This window comes from Chaetodon auriga, chromosome 20 (genome assembly GCF_051107435.1).
Source record: "Chaetodon auriga isolate fChaAug3 chromosome 20, fChaAug3.hap1, whole genome shotgun sequence".
Taxonomy (NCBI): domain Eukaryota; kingdom Metazoa; phylum Chordata; class Actinopteri; order Chaetodontiformes; family Chaetodontidae; genus Chaetodon; species Chaetodon auriga.
In genome coordinates, this window is record NC_135093.1 from 3,909,442 (window position 1) to 3,925,464 (window position 16,023).

At 43.3% G+C, this 16,023-nt stretch overlaps 2 protein-coding genes across 2 annotated transcripts; both read right to left on the reverse strand.

Moving 5' to 3' along the window:
• Nucleotides 1-1,067: 1,067 nt before the first annotated feature.
• On the reverse strand, nucleotides 1,068-7,980 carry tectb (tectorin beta). Its single transcript, XM_076759763.1, has 12 exons — nucleotides 7,858-7,980; nucleotides 4,328-7,077; nucleotides 4,164-4,239; nucleotides 3,806-3,996; nucleotides 3,524-3,675; nucleotides 3,343-3,415; nucleotides 3,073-3,176; nucleotides 2,883-2,966; nucleotides 2,098-2,260; nucleotides 1,689-1,767; nucleotides 1,471-1,500; nucleotides 1,068-1,197 (listed from the first exon to the last, which is right to left on the reverse strand). The coding sequence occupies exons 3-12, from the start codon at nucleotides 4,228-4,230 to the stop codon at nucleotides 1,124-1,126; spliced, it is 1,017 nt and encodes a 338-aa protein (XP_076615878.1). The 5' UTR covers nucleotides 4,231-4,239; nucleotides 4,328-7,077; nucleotides 7,858-7,980; the 3' UTR covers nucleotides 1,068-1,123.
• Nucleotides 7,854-10,548, reverse strand: LOC143338898 (dickkopf-related protein 3-like). The gene is made up of 3 exons (XM_076759764.1): nucleotides 8,606-10,548; nucleotides 8,141-8,315; nucleotides 7,854-8,059 (listed from the first exon to the last, which is right to left on the reverse strand). Exons 1-3 carry the CDS (start codon nucleotides 8,756-8,758, stop codon nucleotides 7,854-7,856), a joined length of 534 nt encoding a protein of 177 aa, XP_076615879.1. The 5' UTR covers nucleotides 8,759-10,548.
• Between the last annotated feature and the right edge of the window lie 5,475 nt (nucleotides 10,549-16,023).

Consider the following 16,023-nt stretch of genomic DNA (forward strand, 5'->3'; position numbering starts at 1 on the left):
TTAATTATAATAACAGATCATGGTGTATTCGTTTGTTCTTTATATTTTGTATAATTAATCTGAATCTGTAAAGTGACTAAAGGTATCAAAGAAATGTTGTGGAGTAAAAACTACAATATTTGCTTCTAAAATGTGACAGAGTTGAAGTATAAAGTAGCTGAAAATGTAAATACTTGAAGTAAAGTGCCTCAAATTTTACTTGAGTACTTAGTTACTTTCCACCACAAGTCCAAAATCACATTTGATTGGCTGAATTTATGCACCTGCCCTGAGTTCGAGAAGAGTCATCCTAAATATTTTTGCCAGCAAAATAAACTTTTGATATAAAAATGTGAGTAAATGTAACACATAATGAGAAATAAATGAATAACACAGAATCAGAAGAATCACATAACACTGCACTTACCTCCCTTTAACTTACCTGGAAAGTCATTTTGTATGAAAGTCAATGAGCAGAAAGACTATTTTAAAACACAAACACTTAAATCTGTAAAAACGAATGAAAATCTGTGCATCTGGTTACTTTTAAAGCAATTTATAATGTGTTTTTATTTAGCGCTGCGGCAACGAACAACAAATGACGACTGCTTCTAATCGCAGCTCGGCCTGAGGAGAGAAGAAGGCTTTCTTATAAGACACAGAGAGGTCAGATCAGAGATTCAACACAGCTGTCCGCAATCAAAGCGGTTATTTATGTATTAGAATAAATCCATCAAGACTATTGTCCCACACAGAAGAAATATGAGAGCATGTTTATCCATCTGATTTATGTTTATTTTGTTGTTGTCATGTCGAGAGTCTGATTTTAATTTCTGCACTGAATAAAAAGATTATTTATTTATTAACATTGTGAGGAAGAATTTTTAAAGAGGATCTTTCTTTTTTTTTCAATTAATCTTTATTGGAGAAAGCAATGTGACATTTCAAAGAAAATCCATTCACAAGAGGATGTGAAAATCTCAATAAATGTGCTGATTACGAGTCATATTTGTGACAAGAGGAGAAGGTCATTGATGTGAAGGTGGGGGAGGATTTATTCATACGCTCCCTGAGTCCTGGTGACACTCCCCTGTGTGAGTGTGTGTGTTTATGGACGTGAATGATGTGAGTAAAAACGTTTTTACTACAGTTTTGATCCATTGACGAAATCCCAACATGAGCTCGTGAGCACCAGCAGCAGGATGAAGAGCGAGGTGCCTGAGGTGGAAAACACAGCAAACGTTCATGACGGAGAAACAGCTTCACGCTCTCATGGGCTGATTTCAGTATTTTTAGGTTCAACATATTTAAGTTTGATTTAAACATTTTTGACTTTTAGGCCAAAAAATCATGACCCAAGAATTTGATTTCTGGTGTAAAAAAAAAGGCTTTGAAGCAGCATCCAAATCATCACACAGGGAAGTAAAATATACAATAATTAAAACATTTAACAGAATACAGAACAAACACATTTCAAACAAAGTTATTTACCTTTTATGTGTCCATTATTGGAGGACCCACCTGTTGAGAGAGAGACAACATATCATCACACAAAATAAAAGCTAATGCAGTGAAATAAACAAAGTACCTCATACTGATTTGCCTTGAATTTAACAGTCTCTTAATTTGAAAGAGGAGGAAATAACAAGGGGGAGGAGGCGTTTGATACTGACGGACACCTTACACGGCAGCATGCATGCGTGCTGTACCTCTGAGGTGAAACTCGGCAGTGAGGATCCCCCCGCTTGGTTCTGCCTCTGAGGACAGACTCCGGTACGAGCAGGGACCCTGGAGGACAGACACGAGGAGGACACACGGGTTGCATCTGGATCCAAAGGAGCGCAACAGGAGCATACTCTGCTCCCTATCACCTCCTCCCTCCCACCCTTTATGACCATTTTGGTTTAAATATCTCCACCCGCCCCGCAGGAGCCGCCAGTCACAAGCTGGAATAAACCTTGATAATTTTAATCTGAAGTTTAACGACCTGAAGATTCAGATTGTGCCTCATTTGTGAGACGCTTTGGACCAAAATAAACAAATGAGAAACTACAAAATTTCCCTCTGAAATGTAGTGAAGTCGACATCGTTTGACATCACACGGAAGCGTTCACTCACCGGCTGACAGACGAGCCGGTCTCCATCACAGACCTGGACCTCGCAGTGAAGCCAGACCGTGGACACCTTCTCCAGCCGCTGGAAGCGGAAAGAGTTGAACTTGAACATGGAGCGGCTGTCTTTGCCGTTCTCGAAAATGGTCACGGTGCTGTCGGAGGAGCAGCTGTTGGGAGACGAAACCTGTTTTACCAACTTTTATCATTAATTAATGCTAAAGCAACATTAGCATTACAGCTAATGTTAAAGCTCAACAAGCTATAATTCAGCCTCGTGTGAAGTTTTTGTGGCAAACGAAGAACAGACCCTTCAGAAAAGCTAAATCAAAGATAAATCTGGAACTATTGCTGTTACGCTGCCTCGACATACTGGACCTCTAAACATACAATGAGGATTTCAACTATTCAAGTGTTTCAGGCCACTAGAGGGCAGGACACACTCGTGTGATATGAAGATTTCAAGTGGAAGTGAAGCAATTTATGCTTTATTATCCCCCCAAAATATCAAGCTGTAGGTCACATAAAGGGTACAAATATGTGTATGTTATCAACAAATTACCTGGAGATGACGAAAGCACTAAAAGTTTAAAGTCAAACCATCGATCATACTGCAGCCAGCAACAACATCCATATGCTAACAGGCTAACAAGCACCAATGAACGAACGCGTCGAGCCCAGAAGCCTCCAGATATTGAGAGATGTTGGCTGTCAATAAATTGTTGGTTCAATCATTTTTAAGGTGGCACTTGTGTTTTTAAGGCGAGCCGCTCGATGTGTTTCGCTCTGTACCTGTTAATGATGAGACTCCACCTCTTCTTGTCTGTGGAGTAAGGTGTAGGAGTGGCCCAGCAGTTGTTTATTACAACCTTGAATCTAAGAGGTGGTACAGTGAACGACAATAAAAAGACGTGTTGGAGATCGAGAGACTCATATGTTTAAAAAAAAAAAAAAAACGCACATGACAAATGTGCTGACTCACCTGTTGCTGAGTCCTTTCGCCTCGATGCCGATGAAGACTTCAGAGCCGATCTCAGAGGTGTCGATCACATAAGGAGCGTCCTTGGCGTACAGGAACTTTGAATTCTACAAAATAAATGATGGTTTTCAATCGTCCCTCAAGCTGTGCTCATGCACCGAACAGCTGTGAACTCTTTATTTTTCCAGCCAGCTTTTCATTAAATAGGACGTCTAAAGTTAGCTTTGAACAAGGCTTCCACTGGAGAAACTGGATCTGTGAGCGGCTACTCACCGTGAACACATTCATAGACAACTGTGATCTAAAAGTGCCTAAACTCCCGTTGTTGACATAAACTGTAGCCACTCTGGAAAAAGCAGAGGGTTTAGTAAAAACGCTGCAAGTCATTGGGTCAGAATGCACACATCTTCCACACGGTAACCGCGGTCGCGTCGCGCCCCGGATGGATGCTTACCTTTGGCTGAACACCGCGTTGTTCACCAGGTAGGCTGCTCGGTACATGCAGCTGAAGGTGTAGTTGACCGGCTGGTTTCTGACCGTGAGCGAGGTGTCGTTGGACACGATGGAGTTATAGAAGATGTACTTGGGGTCTTTGCCCGGCATGTACTGTGGGGAACAATGGAGATGGACTTAATGCCCCACTCGTCCATTACACCGAGGTGTTGGGACGTGGCTAAACCTGGGCGGATGAATCAAAAACTCTCTGCATGGTGCTGCAGTGATGGTGGGGTCTCACCTCGGACTGCGTGCCGCAGTACGAGTGGTTTTTGGGCGTCAGGTCTGAGATGATGAAGCGGTAGTAGCCCGGACTGTGGATCCCAGAGTAACAGACTCCACCCAGGGACAGCTGTTCAATCTCCCAGCCGTAAGGACACTCCGGGACGTTGGCAATGATGGCGTTTGGGAAACAGGACACCATAACGTAGTCTGAAAGAAGAGATAAACTTTAGAAAGATTTTCACATTTTGCCCTCATGTTCACTTCATATTGTCACTTTACTGCGTTCTGACTTTAGAAGTATTTGGAATTACATCTTGCATTTGTCAAACCTCACAAACAAGTACCAGCTAATCTTTGGTGCATAGCAGTGTTACCTGCTTTCTGGGGGGGGCACGCCCATGCAACAGGCAGAAACATTAGCAACGCACCGACAGAAGCCATGCTGCGATGCTGCAGAGAGAGTTAAGCATTCCACCTCAGCAATGACTTAATAAAACACATAATGATGCAAATCCTACCATCACGTGAAAAGACTCACCTGTAGGGAGGAAACACCTTTGAACAGTCTGATGTCAGAGGATCCTCATGGCTCTTCAACACGTTACCAGCACCAGCGACTCCACGGCTAACATCTTGACAGCCCGAGGAGGCATTTTATACTGTCGCAGGTGAGGTTAATCACCTTTCCCCCATTCTCCCAGCTCCACTTTCCCCCTGGCAGGGTTGGCTTAAGAGCTCCATTGTGGGGCTGCTCACAAAAGCTCTCTGTGCTGCTCAGACATTGACTTTCAAATGAAACGGCGCCTCGCGGGATTAGCACTCAGGCTGCTCAAGTCACCTTTTCTAGAGATGAGCATACAGGAAATTTGTCAGTTTTATACAATGAATGCAGAACATTTAAGACCTGGAGGACGTAAATCTGTGTCAAGTCACACTTGATTTAATACCTCAGCAAACATTTTCCTAATGAGTTTACGGACACGAGTCTCCTCATTTTGTAAATTATGGTCCCACGTATGATAAACACATGATAAAGCAGGGTGTGCTTTAGGACATGGCTGTGTGTATGTATGGCAGCTCCACCCTCTCGTCCAAATATTTTCACTTCTGGCTCCAAAAAACCAAGATGGCGACAGCCGTGATGCCAAAGTTGAGGCTTAAAAACGGGAGTCCACAAACCAACAGGTGACGTCACAGCGGCTGCATCCACTATCTTATACAGTCAATGAGTTACGAGGCGATCCATATCAATCTCATATTGTTAATTAAAGATGTAAAGTGTTAATTAATGAGCACAAATGATGCTTGTATGCGGACTTTTAACCTCTGGGCAGAGCCAGGCTAGCAGTTTCCCCTCTTTCAAGTCTTTATGCTAAGCTAAGCTAACCGGCTGCTTGCTGTACCCTTAAATTTAATGGACAGACATGTGGTATCAATGTTCTCATCTAACTCTCTACAAATAGGTGAATAAGCAGATTTCCTAAAATGCCAAACTACTGCTTTAACCAATAAATATCTTGAGAAAAACACAAAACATATCTGAAAGTGTAACAGCACGTCAGGTAATGTCTCAGGAGCTGAGGCAGACAGTCCTGTTTCTTTTCTCTGTCCGACTGAAATAAAGAGAGGTCAAAATGTCCCGGAACAGAAAACCATTTAAGGAGCTAAAGAGTGAAAACAGACATGTATGGATGCCTTCAAAATGTGATGGCAGCTCGGATAAGAGCTGGCATACACAAGCAACTAGTGTTCTAAAGTGGAGATGATAGGCAGCATTCAGTAATATAAGGTTTCTCACAGTCTTGTGCTATTAGATATCGCTTTTGTCTCGTCAGCCTTTCGTTTGTGTGAGAAACGTGTTCTCATTGGCCTGTTTGCTCCTTTTTTATTGGTTTATATCGTGTTGCCTAAAGCCTCGGTAGCTTTAGTTTTCTTCTGATGTCTCTTCAGCTGACAGTTTGTCATATTTCCCTGCTCTAAATCAAACTTCTTAAGAAATTAAAATGGCAGGAAAACCGATGTTGCGCAAGAGAAAAAGGCACAGCATCAAGTCAAAATCAGCAAAGCTACAACAAAAAAATCTTTCGTTTTAACATTCACACACTCGAAAACCTCCTTGCAAGGACTTAATGATGAGAGCTGTAAAACGATAGCAAAGAGGTTAGACACTAATGTCCTTCACAGAACAATTCAAGTCACCCAGCAATTGAAGGGGCAAACTGCAGACGATTAGCATCTGAATGGAGCGACTGGGGAATTTGTAAGGAGTAGTCCGAGGAAGATACCAATCTAAGAATGGGTCAGGGGACAGCTAGCGTTACAGCATCTGGTGATGCTGACAATCAGGAGCCGCGAGATTCCACCATGTTACACAACCACAACCCGCCAGCCAAGAAAAGTGTCTGCACGGTCCGCTCTGAGCTTTAGAGCGATACAGCACCCCAAATCTGCCTTTTGAGCATGAAACGTTTCCACCAAGACGCGAAAGGTGTCTGGAAAAGGTTTGCCATTGCTCCTTCATGCAAAGACAAAGGTCATAGTGGAATTCAGCAACCAGTGGATTCTGACTGCGAGAAGCAAAGTATGGGAGTTCTCCAGTAAGTCACGTCTCCATTGTCCATCTGTTTGATTGATAAGTATCAAACACATTGTGTGTTTTTGTTGGAGTAGAAAGTGCGGCTCAAATTCTCTGCGGATAAACTGGACTTTGTCTCATTTCTAATGTGTCGTTTAATTAAAGGGAGGTTTCTGCACGAAGGGAAGTTCAGACATCGCAGTAACATCGGCTCATACTCCACCCAAAATTCACATTTTGAGCTTGAAATCCTCACTGCAGACACCGAAAAGGTTCAACGCTTTGGATTGGGGTTTTCTGTGTGTGCACACTCATTAGAAAGCTTTGCATCATCCTCTATATGTTCACCACAAGACAGCAGCAAAAACACATGTCCTGAACACCGTGTTGCTCATATGTACTTTATTATCAATAAGGAATGATCTTGGCTCAGTCGTTGCTTTGGGAAAATATTTCTTTTTTATTCTTAAAATTGAAGGGGACATAGACATTTATTGATAGAATCAAAGATCACTAAATGCATTGAGGAAGATACAGTAGAGATACTAAAGATCCCAGCTCAACAGTAGTGCTTTCTTACGTACCTTTTTTTTAATATACAATCATATACGACATATTTACATAATAAATAGCTTTGACGTGGAGGCTGGCATCAAGTTTTGGGCACTTGGCAGGTCCAGCTTGGTCGTTCTTGCTGGTAAATGAAATCTCTCCTGCAAGACAAACAAACTCAGGTTAGGCCATCACGCCATTTATCACCACAACTAATACATGCGTTCAACATCGCGAAGCATATTTTAAAAACATGTTACAGAGATCCTGCAGAGGTTCTACGAGTTATTACATGTTGTACGACCTGTTGGATGAAAGAAAAGGGTCTTCAAGCCTCCACAGCTGCAGAGACTGTATGTCTATTATAGAATGCAAACATACAAATCAAAACCAGAACCCAAGCAGGTTTGCTGTGTGTCACTCGGTTTAGCTTTATTAAACAGAACCATGACCGCTGGACCTCGTCCTCTGATTACCCCTCACCCCGATCGAGTTTGGCAGCATAGACTTGTGTACAAAAACATAGCTGACTGATTTATACAAACAGGAAATGATAAATTCCATGTGCCAACGCGTGTCAAATAAAATCGGGACTTCGGAATGTCGCCGCCAATTAAACTTCACAAATGGACATCGAAATGTTTTTCCAAGGATTCTTTGGCTTTCTGAGCCGTTTGACCGACGTCCATAATTTGTTTTAATTTTCTCCAGCTGTGAGTCGCTCCTCTGTTTCCTTCCTGTAAAGCGCTGTGGGACAGCAGTGAACATAAAGAACATGTTTCACTGCCAGGACGAGCACACTCCAAACTGAAAACCTGCTTTGATTTAGTGTGTTGTATGGATTTGACTTGATGTTGTACATAAATGGTGCAAATTCCCAAACAAACACACAGTCAGTCACATGCCGGTAATCCAGCCTGATCTTTTGATGCCGTACTCACTCTCTCGGATGTGCTGCGCTGCTTTCACGGCACAGCAGCCCCTCATCACACGGACAAATCTGGTTAATGCTGAATGCCAGCCCACCGTCGGGAACATAGCAGCTCTCGCCGCGGACCAGGCGCCTCTTGCACACCTGCTCGCCGTGGTGTCGAGCGCAGCACATGGATGCCCCACAGTCCCTGTCAACTTTACACCTAGCACCTGGATGAAGGGAACACTGGGTTATCTCCACACTGACTCTGAATAAACAAGGTTTTAACGTGTTTGCCGTCGCACTCTTACCCTCCTGTCCGTTGGGGATGCTGCGGTGGCACTTCCCAAACATGCAGCTGAGTCCGCGGACACACTGGGCATCCCTCCGACAGTAGTGGCCCTCCCCTCTCAGAGGAACACAGAGACCAAAGTGTCGATCACAGGAGAAGCCCCTCCCACAGGTCCTGTCATGGTCGCACACAGCCTGGGAAGAAAGAGGGGGCACGTTAAAGCTTTAGAAACACTGTTCTTCAAAAAGTAACCCAAATTTGGACACAGAGTTATGTAAAGACTAAACTGTATTGCAAAAGCACATTTTTGTTGAAGTATGCACAAGAAACACTGCATCAGGGTGTAACTATTTCCCGTAAACGCTAATTTTCTAAGCGTAAGAAGAAATATTTTACTACTTGCTCTGATGATTTCTTGAAAGATTAAATAAAGGTTTGAATTCATTCATGAAAAGCGTTATATTCATGCACAGTAGTATCTTACCGTAGTTGCTTTGGTGACAGGGGCGCTTTCTCTAAGTGCCTTCGCTCCTTCTTTGGGAGGGCTGTGGGGCATGTTGAGCATCCAGGCCCATATGCGAGCTTCGGCCCAGGAGAGGCAGAGACAGAGGCAGAGCATCCACAGATTCCCCAACATTTCCACCGACCAGCGAAAAACAAATGAGAGCAAGAGAGGCTGAAAACTATGAACTCAAGGCAGGGTGACTCAAAGAGAAGGAAGAAATGAGCCACTGATCAGTGCCTCCACACCGAATATGAATCCAAAGCTTAAAAGTCCCAGTAAAAGTGCAGTGAGTGAGGACTGTGACAGTGGGTGCCTCCTCTATCAGCATGACTTTTATAGGTCAGGGGGCTTCACTTCCCCCCACCAGGCTGTTTGTCCGAGCAACAGGGTAGGAGGAGACAATTAGTTGTTAATGGATTAACTAAATTGCCCGGGTCACCCCCCGCAGCCAGAAAATAGTGGCAAAATGACCAGTCGCGGCGCAGGGAGACAGAGGGGAAAGAGGGGAGAAGGGGCCAGGGCGGACGTGACGGGCTGAACACAATAGAGGCGAGACCGCCGCCACCTCTGCGTGGTTACCTCTGCCAGACAAACAAATGAGGACAAAGGCAGACGAATGGATGACATGTTTCACTACTCCCTGAGTGACAGGTAAAGCCACAGAGGGTCCCGCCCCCCCCCCCAAATCTGGGCAAACACTCCTGGCCCCGACCTCGACTGCCCCGGTGGCCCCTACCCTATCCCACTCCAGACCCCACGCTGAGAGCAATTTGCACAAGTGCACCCTGCAGACGACCCCATGATCTCATTAAATGTAATTACCATCAGTCATTAGTTCCCGGGGGGGAGAGGGGGAGCGAGTGGAGGGCGGACAAGTTGCTTGAGGGGAACAAACATTCATTTTTGGACTTTTTAAAAATAACTTCTCCTTTCTTTTTACTTGACAAAAAGGAATCAGATGACACAACTTTCAAGCTTGACAATAACAACACGTTCATCTTTCATATGTATGACAGCATCTCCTGGTCTGAATTTCAGCCGCTGAGACAGGATTTTCCAGGATTTCCAGGAGCTCACCCTACCCTCACATTATGAAGAAATCTACCAGGAAAGTCCATTTTAACGCACTGGATTGTCTCTGCGCTGTGAGATAATGCTCCACTGTTCCAATGTCTGCTCTCTGTTGGAGAAACGAGGAAGGAGGCTACATTTTTTTGTCCACTTCACAGCTACATTTTTCCACACCACACATCCAAGTTTAATATTGGACTGCATGCTACTTGAATCATGTTCATATTTCTGTCAAACATGCAAATGTTGCCACAGCATCAACTCCGATCAACAAAGCAAAACGACGACCTTCTTTCGGCTGAACTCATCGGTTGTGACAGAATCATCACAGCTGCGTGGTTGTTTTCACCCGTATGGTCGCAAGGACAAAAGTTCAACTTCTGGTTGACTGATTGATGACAAGCAACTTTTAATCAACTATAAAAAATGTATAAACAAAAACACGAGTGAAGTGCAGGCTAATAGCACCTCGTGTCCGTTACATGTCGTCTCCTGTGGCCACTCCAAGGCTCCGTGAGCGCTGTGCTTCATTCAGATGGGATCACACGCCTGCAGGCTACCCTTCTCAATGGTCTTTACCAAGCTATGCTGATCACACTGGAGATGTGTCTCCAACTAAGACTGTACAACAGAGACGAACTGTAATGTCAGTAATGATATCTCAGCCTGTATGAACAGCTTTACCCAGCATTAGCATTCATTGTCTCATTAGCATTCAGTATTTTCTCTCAGACTTAGATGCCTGGATAATTGTTTGTAATTTACATATTCTTAGAGGCAGACAGCACAGATTGGTAACGCAGATATCTCAGCTCCAGGTACTTAAATCCTTATCAAAACAGGCTAACACAGACTAATGACGTAATTGGCGGTCAATTAGTAGGCACAATGGCAGCAACTGGATCAATTAGCAATATGTAAATAAGTACTGTATCGTGATTCTGCAGCAGAGCAGTTTAACTGTTCTGGTTCATGTGTATTGAGCACTTGGTGTTACGGTAAGGGATGTACTGTCACAGAGACTTGAACGTTTGCAGATTCATCATCAGTCAGACTGGATGTATTTGGCAACTCAGCCTGCCTTTGTGTTGTAACTAATCAGCTGTAAATGTGAAGCCGGTCACTTACAGAAAAATTCTTCTCCTGTCTTGATGACGAACTTGGGATTTTCTCCCAGTGCTGTATGTTGCAACACAAACCACAGCAGCCACTCGCTTTCCTTGTTAAGCTCCTCCAAACACGTATTCTTGTTCTACATCCGTAGAAGACACCCCCCCCCCCCCTTATTTACCCAATGCCAACAGCAGATAACTGTCTCCAAACACTTCTTAACATGCTCCCCCAGTGTTAATGACTCTGCTAATGACGTTCGTAATGAATGTGCTCACTGCCACAATCAACATTGCTGAGGGTCTTGCAATTAGGGACTAACAAAAACAACGGGCAGGGTGATGTTTGCCCATTGTAACGGACCTTGACCCCCCACAGGGAGCTCTGAATGGCGGAGGGCATGAGGAGTCTGCCTTCCCACCACCAAAACAACATATTGTGCAGCAACGGATGGATGACCGGCAACGAGCCACACAGAGGGAATGTGTATTCAGGGAATCGGAGGACAATGAGGTAAATGTTATTTCTTCATGATTCAATATGTTGTTTCAGTATTACTCCGATAAAAAACAACACTGAATGGTGTTATATTTCTGGACAGAGGACAGCAGGTACTCAAGCTGATGAATGTCTATAGATAGGAGAGGGTAAAGGGATTAAAGGCAAGCAGTGTTATGAAGATTGAACTGTTTGTTCTGCTATGGTGCAGCATGTTTTATTAAAGAAGAGGGAACTCTGTTAGCGCACACTGAAACAGTGAGTAGATTTTATGTGAGAGGAAATGAGTCTTCTGGATTGTCACCCCACCTTCGACTGTGGCCGTTCAGATTAGGTATATATAAACTTGTGGTTCAGTCTCACCACTCTTGTCCGTGTTGTGTCCAGAAACACTTTCCGCCAAGCATAATAGCAGACAAAGGAAGCGACCAGCTGGGTGGACACAGCGGAGCATTTAGCTACCTGGAGCCAGATGTTTTTCTCAGGAGTCTTTAAAGACCAAACAAAACTGGAGAGGACTTACTGGACTCACATTCCTCCTGAAAGACACCTCGAAATGAATGAAAGTGTTGCTCCACGTCTGCTGGATGTGTTCACCATAACAACTTCATAAGACAGCAGTATGTCACTGTTGTCTTTACAGCTCGTCCAGCTGCCCACAAATGGCCCAAAACACAATTCTTGACACTTTAAATGTTAAAAGAAGACGTCTAATTGATCCCTGCCTGTCACGGTGAAGAATGAAAATGTAAAGATGGCCGCCATTATCATGTTAACAAGCTCACAGTGACAATGTTGACATGCTAATGTTTACATGGTCACCATCTTAGTTTAGCGTGTCAGCTTGCTAAATGTGCTAATTAGCAGTAAACACAGTACAGCTGGGACCGATGGGAATGTTGTGCCTGAGGAGAACAGGACGGCCTCTACCAAATTTCATGGCGAGCCATCCATTAATTGTCCAAACATTTCACTGTGGACCAAAGTGTTTTCAAGTGGACCAGGCTGACAGACAGACAGAAATACCCATCTCTAAACATAAGCACTTTATAGGAGCTCTGACCAATGATGCGTTTAACAACTTCAAATTTCCGAAGCCGTTCGGTCATCCGACAAGCAGCTCTGACTCGTCCTCCTTTAATCGTCCCTCGATGCGCCCGGGGATGTGAACGTCCACGTGCGAGCACAGAGTGTTCTAACATTTGGTCGCATTTGAAGACGATGTGCTAGAAACGCCTCAGAGGCATTTCTCAGTGTTAGCGGGCAGACATTCCTCTGCTTCCTCAGACGGGACCGAGGTTTTATATCACTGCTCGTGAAGTGAAGCGAGGGGTGAAATGAAGCCAGTAAATGTTAACACAAACAAAACTTTCCCATAAAAAGTTTGATATTACACTCTGAAAACTAAAAAACTGCTTACATTTGACTTTTAACTAAACTTCTGTTATTTGGCTGTGAAATGTTTTCAGAACAAATCAAGCATCCTTTAATGATAACGTGTCTAAAAACAAAAGCGAGTGATACATGTGTTGAGCCAAACAGTAATACTTAATTTTAAATGCTAAATAGAGTCCATGGTTTGTCATGTTGTGCATACTGGTGCTGCAAAATTAGGATGATGATGATGATCAACTACAGCTACTAAAAAGGACCATTACACTAATTTTAAGACTGTTTTGCTGCCAGTTCTTTAGACCCCATCTGTCTGGAATGATGAAGTAATGTCTATTCTCATTAACAGTGGATTATCCTAAAAGTGAGGTATCTTTATTGTTGGTCAGACAGATGTTAACTCAGGTAACGTTAATGACGCCTATCGTCAGTCATTGCTGTTTAGAGATGTGACGACTTGGCAGAGGCCGTAAAGTCTTTTTTGAATTAAAAAAGAAAGAAAAGGAAAGTGTGTGGAGCAATTTAAAGCAGGAAACTGTGAAAAAGTACAAGGATGCCTTGCAACAAAGGTCTTGAAATTGATTCATTGTGGATTGGACGAGTACACTGAGTGCCCAGCCCAAACACTCAGCGCTAAACATAACGGCCTGTCAGTTTCCAATAACGGTAATAACCCTGACTCGTATCCAACTCCACGCCTGTCCTTTACGATCGTTTAGACGGTGGCAGAAACCTTTCAAAGACACGTTTTGACAGGGACGTGTTGTGCTGAAATCCATTATCATAAAATATGGTCATTGTTCTGGATCCACAGGCAAAACAAATAGCCGTAACTCATCATTAAATGTAATCTCAAATAAATCAAACCTGTCTTCAGATGTTTGAACGCTAAGGTTTAAATAATGTTCTCTATAAGCTGTTTCCAATTGGAACAACACAGCGGAGTGTTACTCCCTCCGTAATGGGAAACAGCCTCGTGTCTTCATTGTGCCAGGTTTTAAAAAAGGGAACAGAAGAAGAGGGCAAGCGGAGAATCTGGAGCGAGGGTCACCCGTGGCCAGTTGGCATTAATTAGCCGTATCCCCATTATTATCATTTCAAAATCACAAAAAACAACCTGACAAGTACACAAGCTCTGGAGTGGAAAGAGGGGGATTCCTTTCCTCGTTTGTTTCCCCGTCGTTCTGGCTTTCCTCATCACGGTTCCTGTGCGACCGGGGAACCCCGTGGTACTTGAAGCAGTCCTAGATGTTTGTTACGTCTCCAGTCTTTTGGCACTTCAACCCCTCATGAATTAGCATTCTCCCTATCTTTCATTTCATTTGACCCTTTTTTTCCAGTGTAGATGAATCAGCAATGGCAACAGCTTTGTGTTGCCTCTATTGTTGTTTTCCAAAACCTCTGTATCTGAGGCCTGTTCTAACTACACATGGGCAACAAATTTAAGGATCCATCAGCGTGAATCATCTTGGTAAGGTCTCCAGAGCAGCTTCAGCACACTGGCATAAGATCTAGATCTCTGGATGAAGATGGTGGAGAGGGGCTCCAAATAGGTGTTCAACTGTAGTCAGATCTGGTTACCGAAGGCCACGGCATGATGATTAACATCATTTTAAAACCATCCAGTGACCCCCTGTGACCTGTACAGCAGCATCAGGGTCTGTTTTTCCCTTAATTTGTCGTTCAAAAATACGGCTGACGTTACTCCATTCTGGGTATTTGTATCAGGGTCTTCACCATGTAAGTTTTGGTTTCTGCCCACATCCAGGAGTGTTTGCTCAGACGTCACGTGGACATCCACAGTTTATGAATGAGTTTACAGAGTTGAATCCGCTGTCAAAGTCAATGTGGGACAGGCAATAAGCGAGCCTTGAAACTGGCCCAGGTGAACTGAATCGTCGGACTCTATTACTCATACAGATGCTGACACAAACTAATAAGAGCTTGTTTTGTCATCTTAACTCCAAGTGCATCCAAGTGTACAGACAGCAAAATCCGGTTTAAATTAAAGCCATTAAAGCTTCTTATTGTATTAAAGTTAGATGTACGCCCTGATTTTGTGACAGTTCCTCCCCAAAAATCCCCAAACATCTGGATTTTTTACACAGTTTCAAAACTTCAGTGCTGACTCAGGAGAAATTCTGAGATTTGGCAAAGCTGTTGGGTGTTGCAAGAAAATGAGTGTATGTACTTTTAATGAACTTCTCACATCAATCGGCAAACTAAACAGTCTGGAAAGCGGGGGGCGGAAAAAGTCTAGTCATTTGGAACAATTTTACCGGACTCATAAAAACTGTTTCGCTCCCCACACTGAAGTCATTGTGTTTGTGCCGGAAAACAAACATTATGTAAGTTTATGAGGAATCACAGGACAGAGCCTATTTCGGCTGGTGTGCGTTGGATTATGTCCGATCAGAACCAGCAGATCATCTCCATCAAACTGTTTGTTCCATTTGATCAACAAATGCACTCATTTATCGGATTTTCAAGTCTGCAACCTGTTTTTTCACCATCAAGCTAAATTCATCTGACCTTTACCCAAGTCTAAGGAGCTGAAATGATTTTGTAGATCTGTAGAATTTATTTATTGGATTAAGATGATTTTATGGTGGCAAAATCTGCTTTAATCTCGCTTGTTAAAATGCAGTTTTCTTCATTCAGATTGGCAATACAGAATCACACATCCACACATGTTTTATCTTAGGCGGCCAACGATCAAAGTTTAAACTCAGACATTGAGTTGCGAGCCTTTTCCAACTGACTCTCCATGAATAAGCGCTGCTGATGAATGAGTTTTTGTCATGAGGCTTAACACAAAGACAAATTAATTAATTCCCATTGACGTGAACCTGAATTTATGGCATAGCAATAGAAGGTGGAGCACCTCATGAGGAAGAAAGAAGCCAATGAAGGAACACCTGCGCTGTTTGCACATCATTTCCTCTTACGTGTGCGCCATAATATCTTCTGTGTATGCAGAGAATAATAATCAATTACAAAGCAGCAGCAAGCCACAAATTTTAAAATCCCATGCAAAGACCAAAAGCAAAGGTGACCTGATCCTACAAACAGGAGGTCAATCAGCGTAAATAAAAGAAGTATCACACAGCACTGCTCCTGTTTCAGTCATCTTTCATAAAAACTACATCGACCAGCTGTTTTCGGAAATTGTTGAGCCTTTTGTGAAAAGACGAAGATTTATGTCATGAGTAGGAACAAATGGTCTCAGGGCTGAGTGCCACAGAAAGGTCCTGGAAAAGCTGGACTCTGTTGAGAGAGTGAGAAACAAACTGTGGGTTCTGGTCTTTTAATAGTATTTTGTTGGC

Excerpts from the sequence above, each read along its gene's own strand:
- tectb (XM_076759763.1), bottom strand. The coding sequence starts at position 4,230 with ATGGCTTCTGTCGGTGCGTTGCTAATGTTTCTGCCTGTTGCATGGGCG. Across the intron at positions 2,261-2,882 it reads TGGAGTCTCATCATTAACAG|CTGCTCCTCCGACAGCACCG; the intron begins GTACAGAGCGAA and ends GTCTCCCAACAG. Across the intron at positions 1,768-2,097 it reads ACCGGCTCGTCTGTCAGCCG|GGTCCCTGCTCGTACCGGAG; the intron begins GTGAGTGAACGC and ends TCTGTCCTCCAG.
- LOC143338898 (XM_076759764.1), bottom strand. The coding sequence starts at position 8,758 with ATGTTGGGGAATCTGTGGATGCTCTGCCTCTGTCTCTGCCTCTCCTGG. Across the intron at positions 8,316-8,605 it reads CTGTCACCAAAGCAACTACG|GCTGTGTGCGACCATGACAG; the intron begins GTAAGATACTAC and ends CTTTCTTCCCAG. Across the intron at positions 8,060-8,140 it reads CATCCCCAACGGACAGGAGG|GTGCTAGGTGTAAAGTTGAC; the intron begins GTAAGAGTGCGA and ends CCCTTCATCCAG.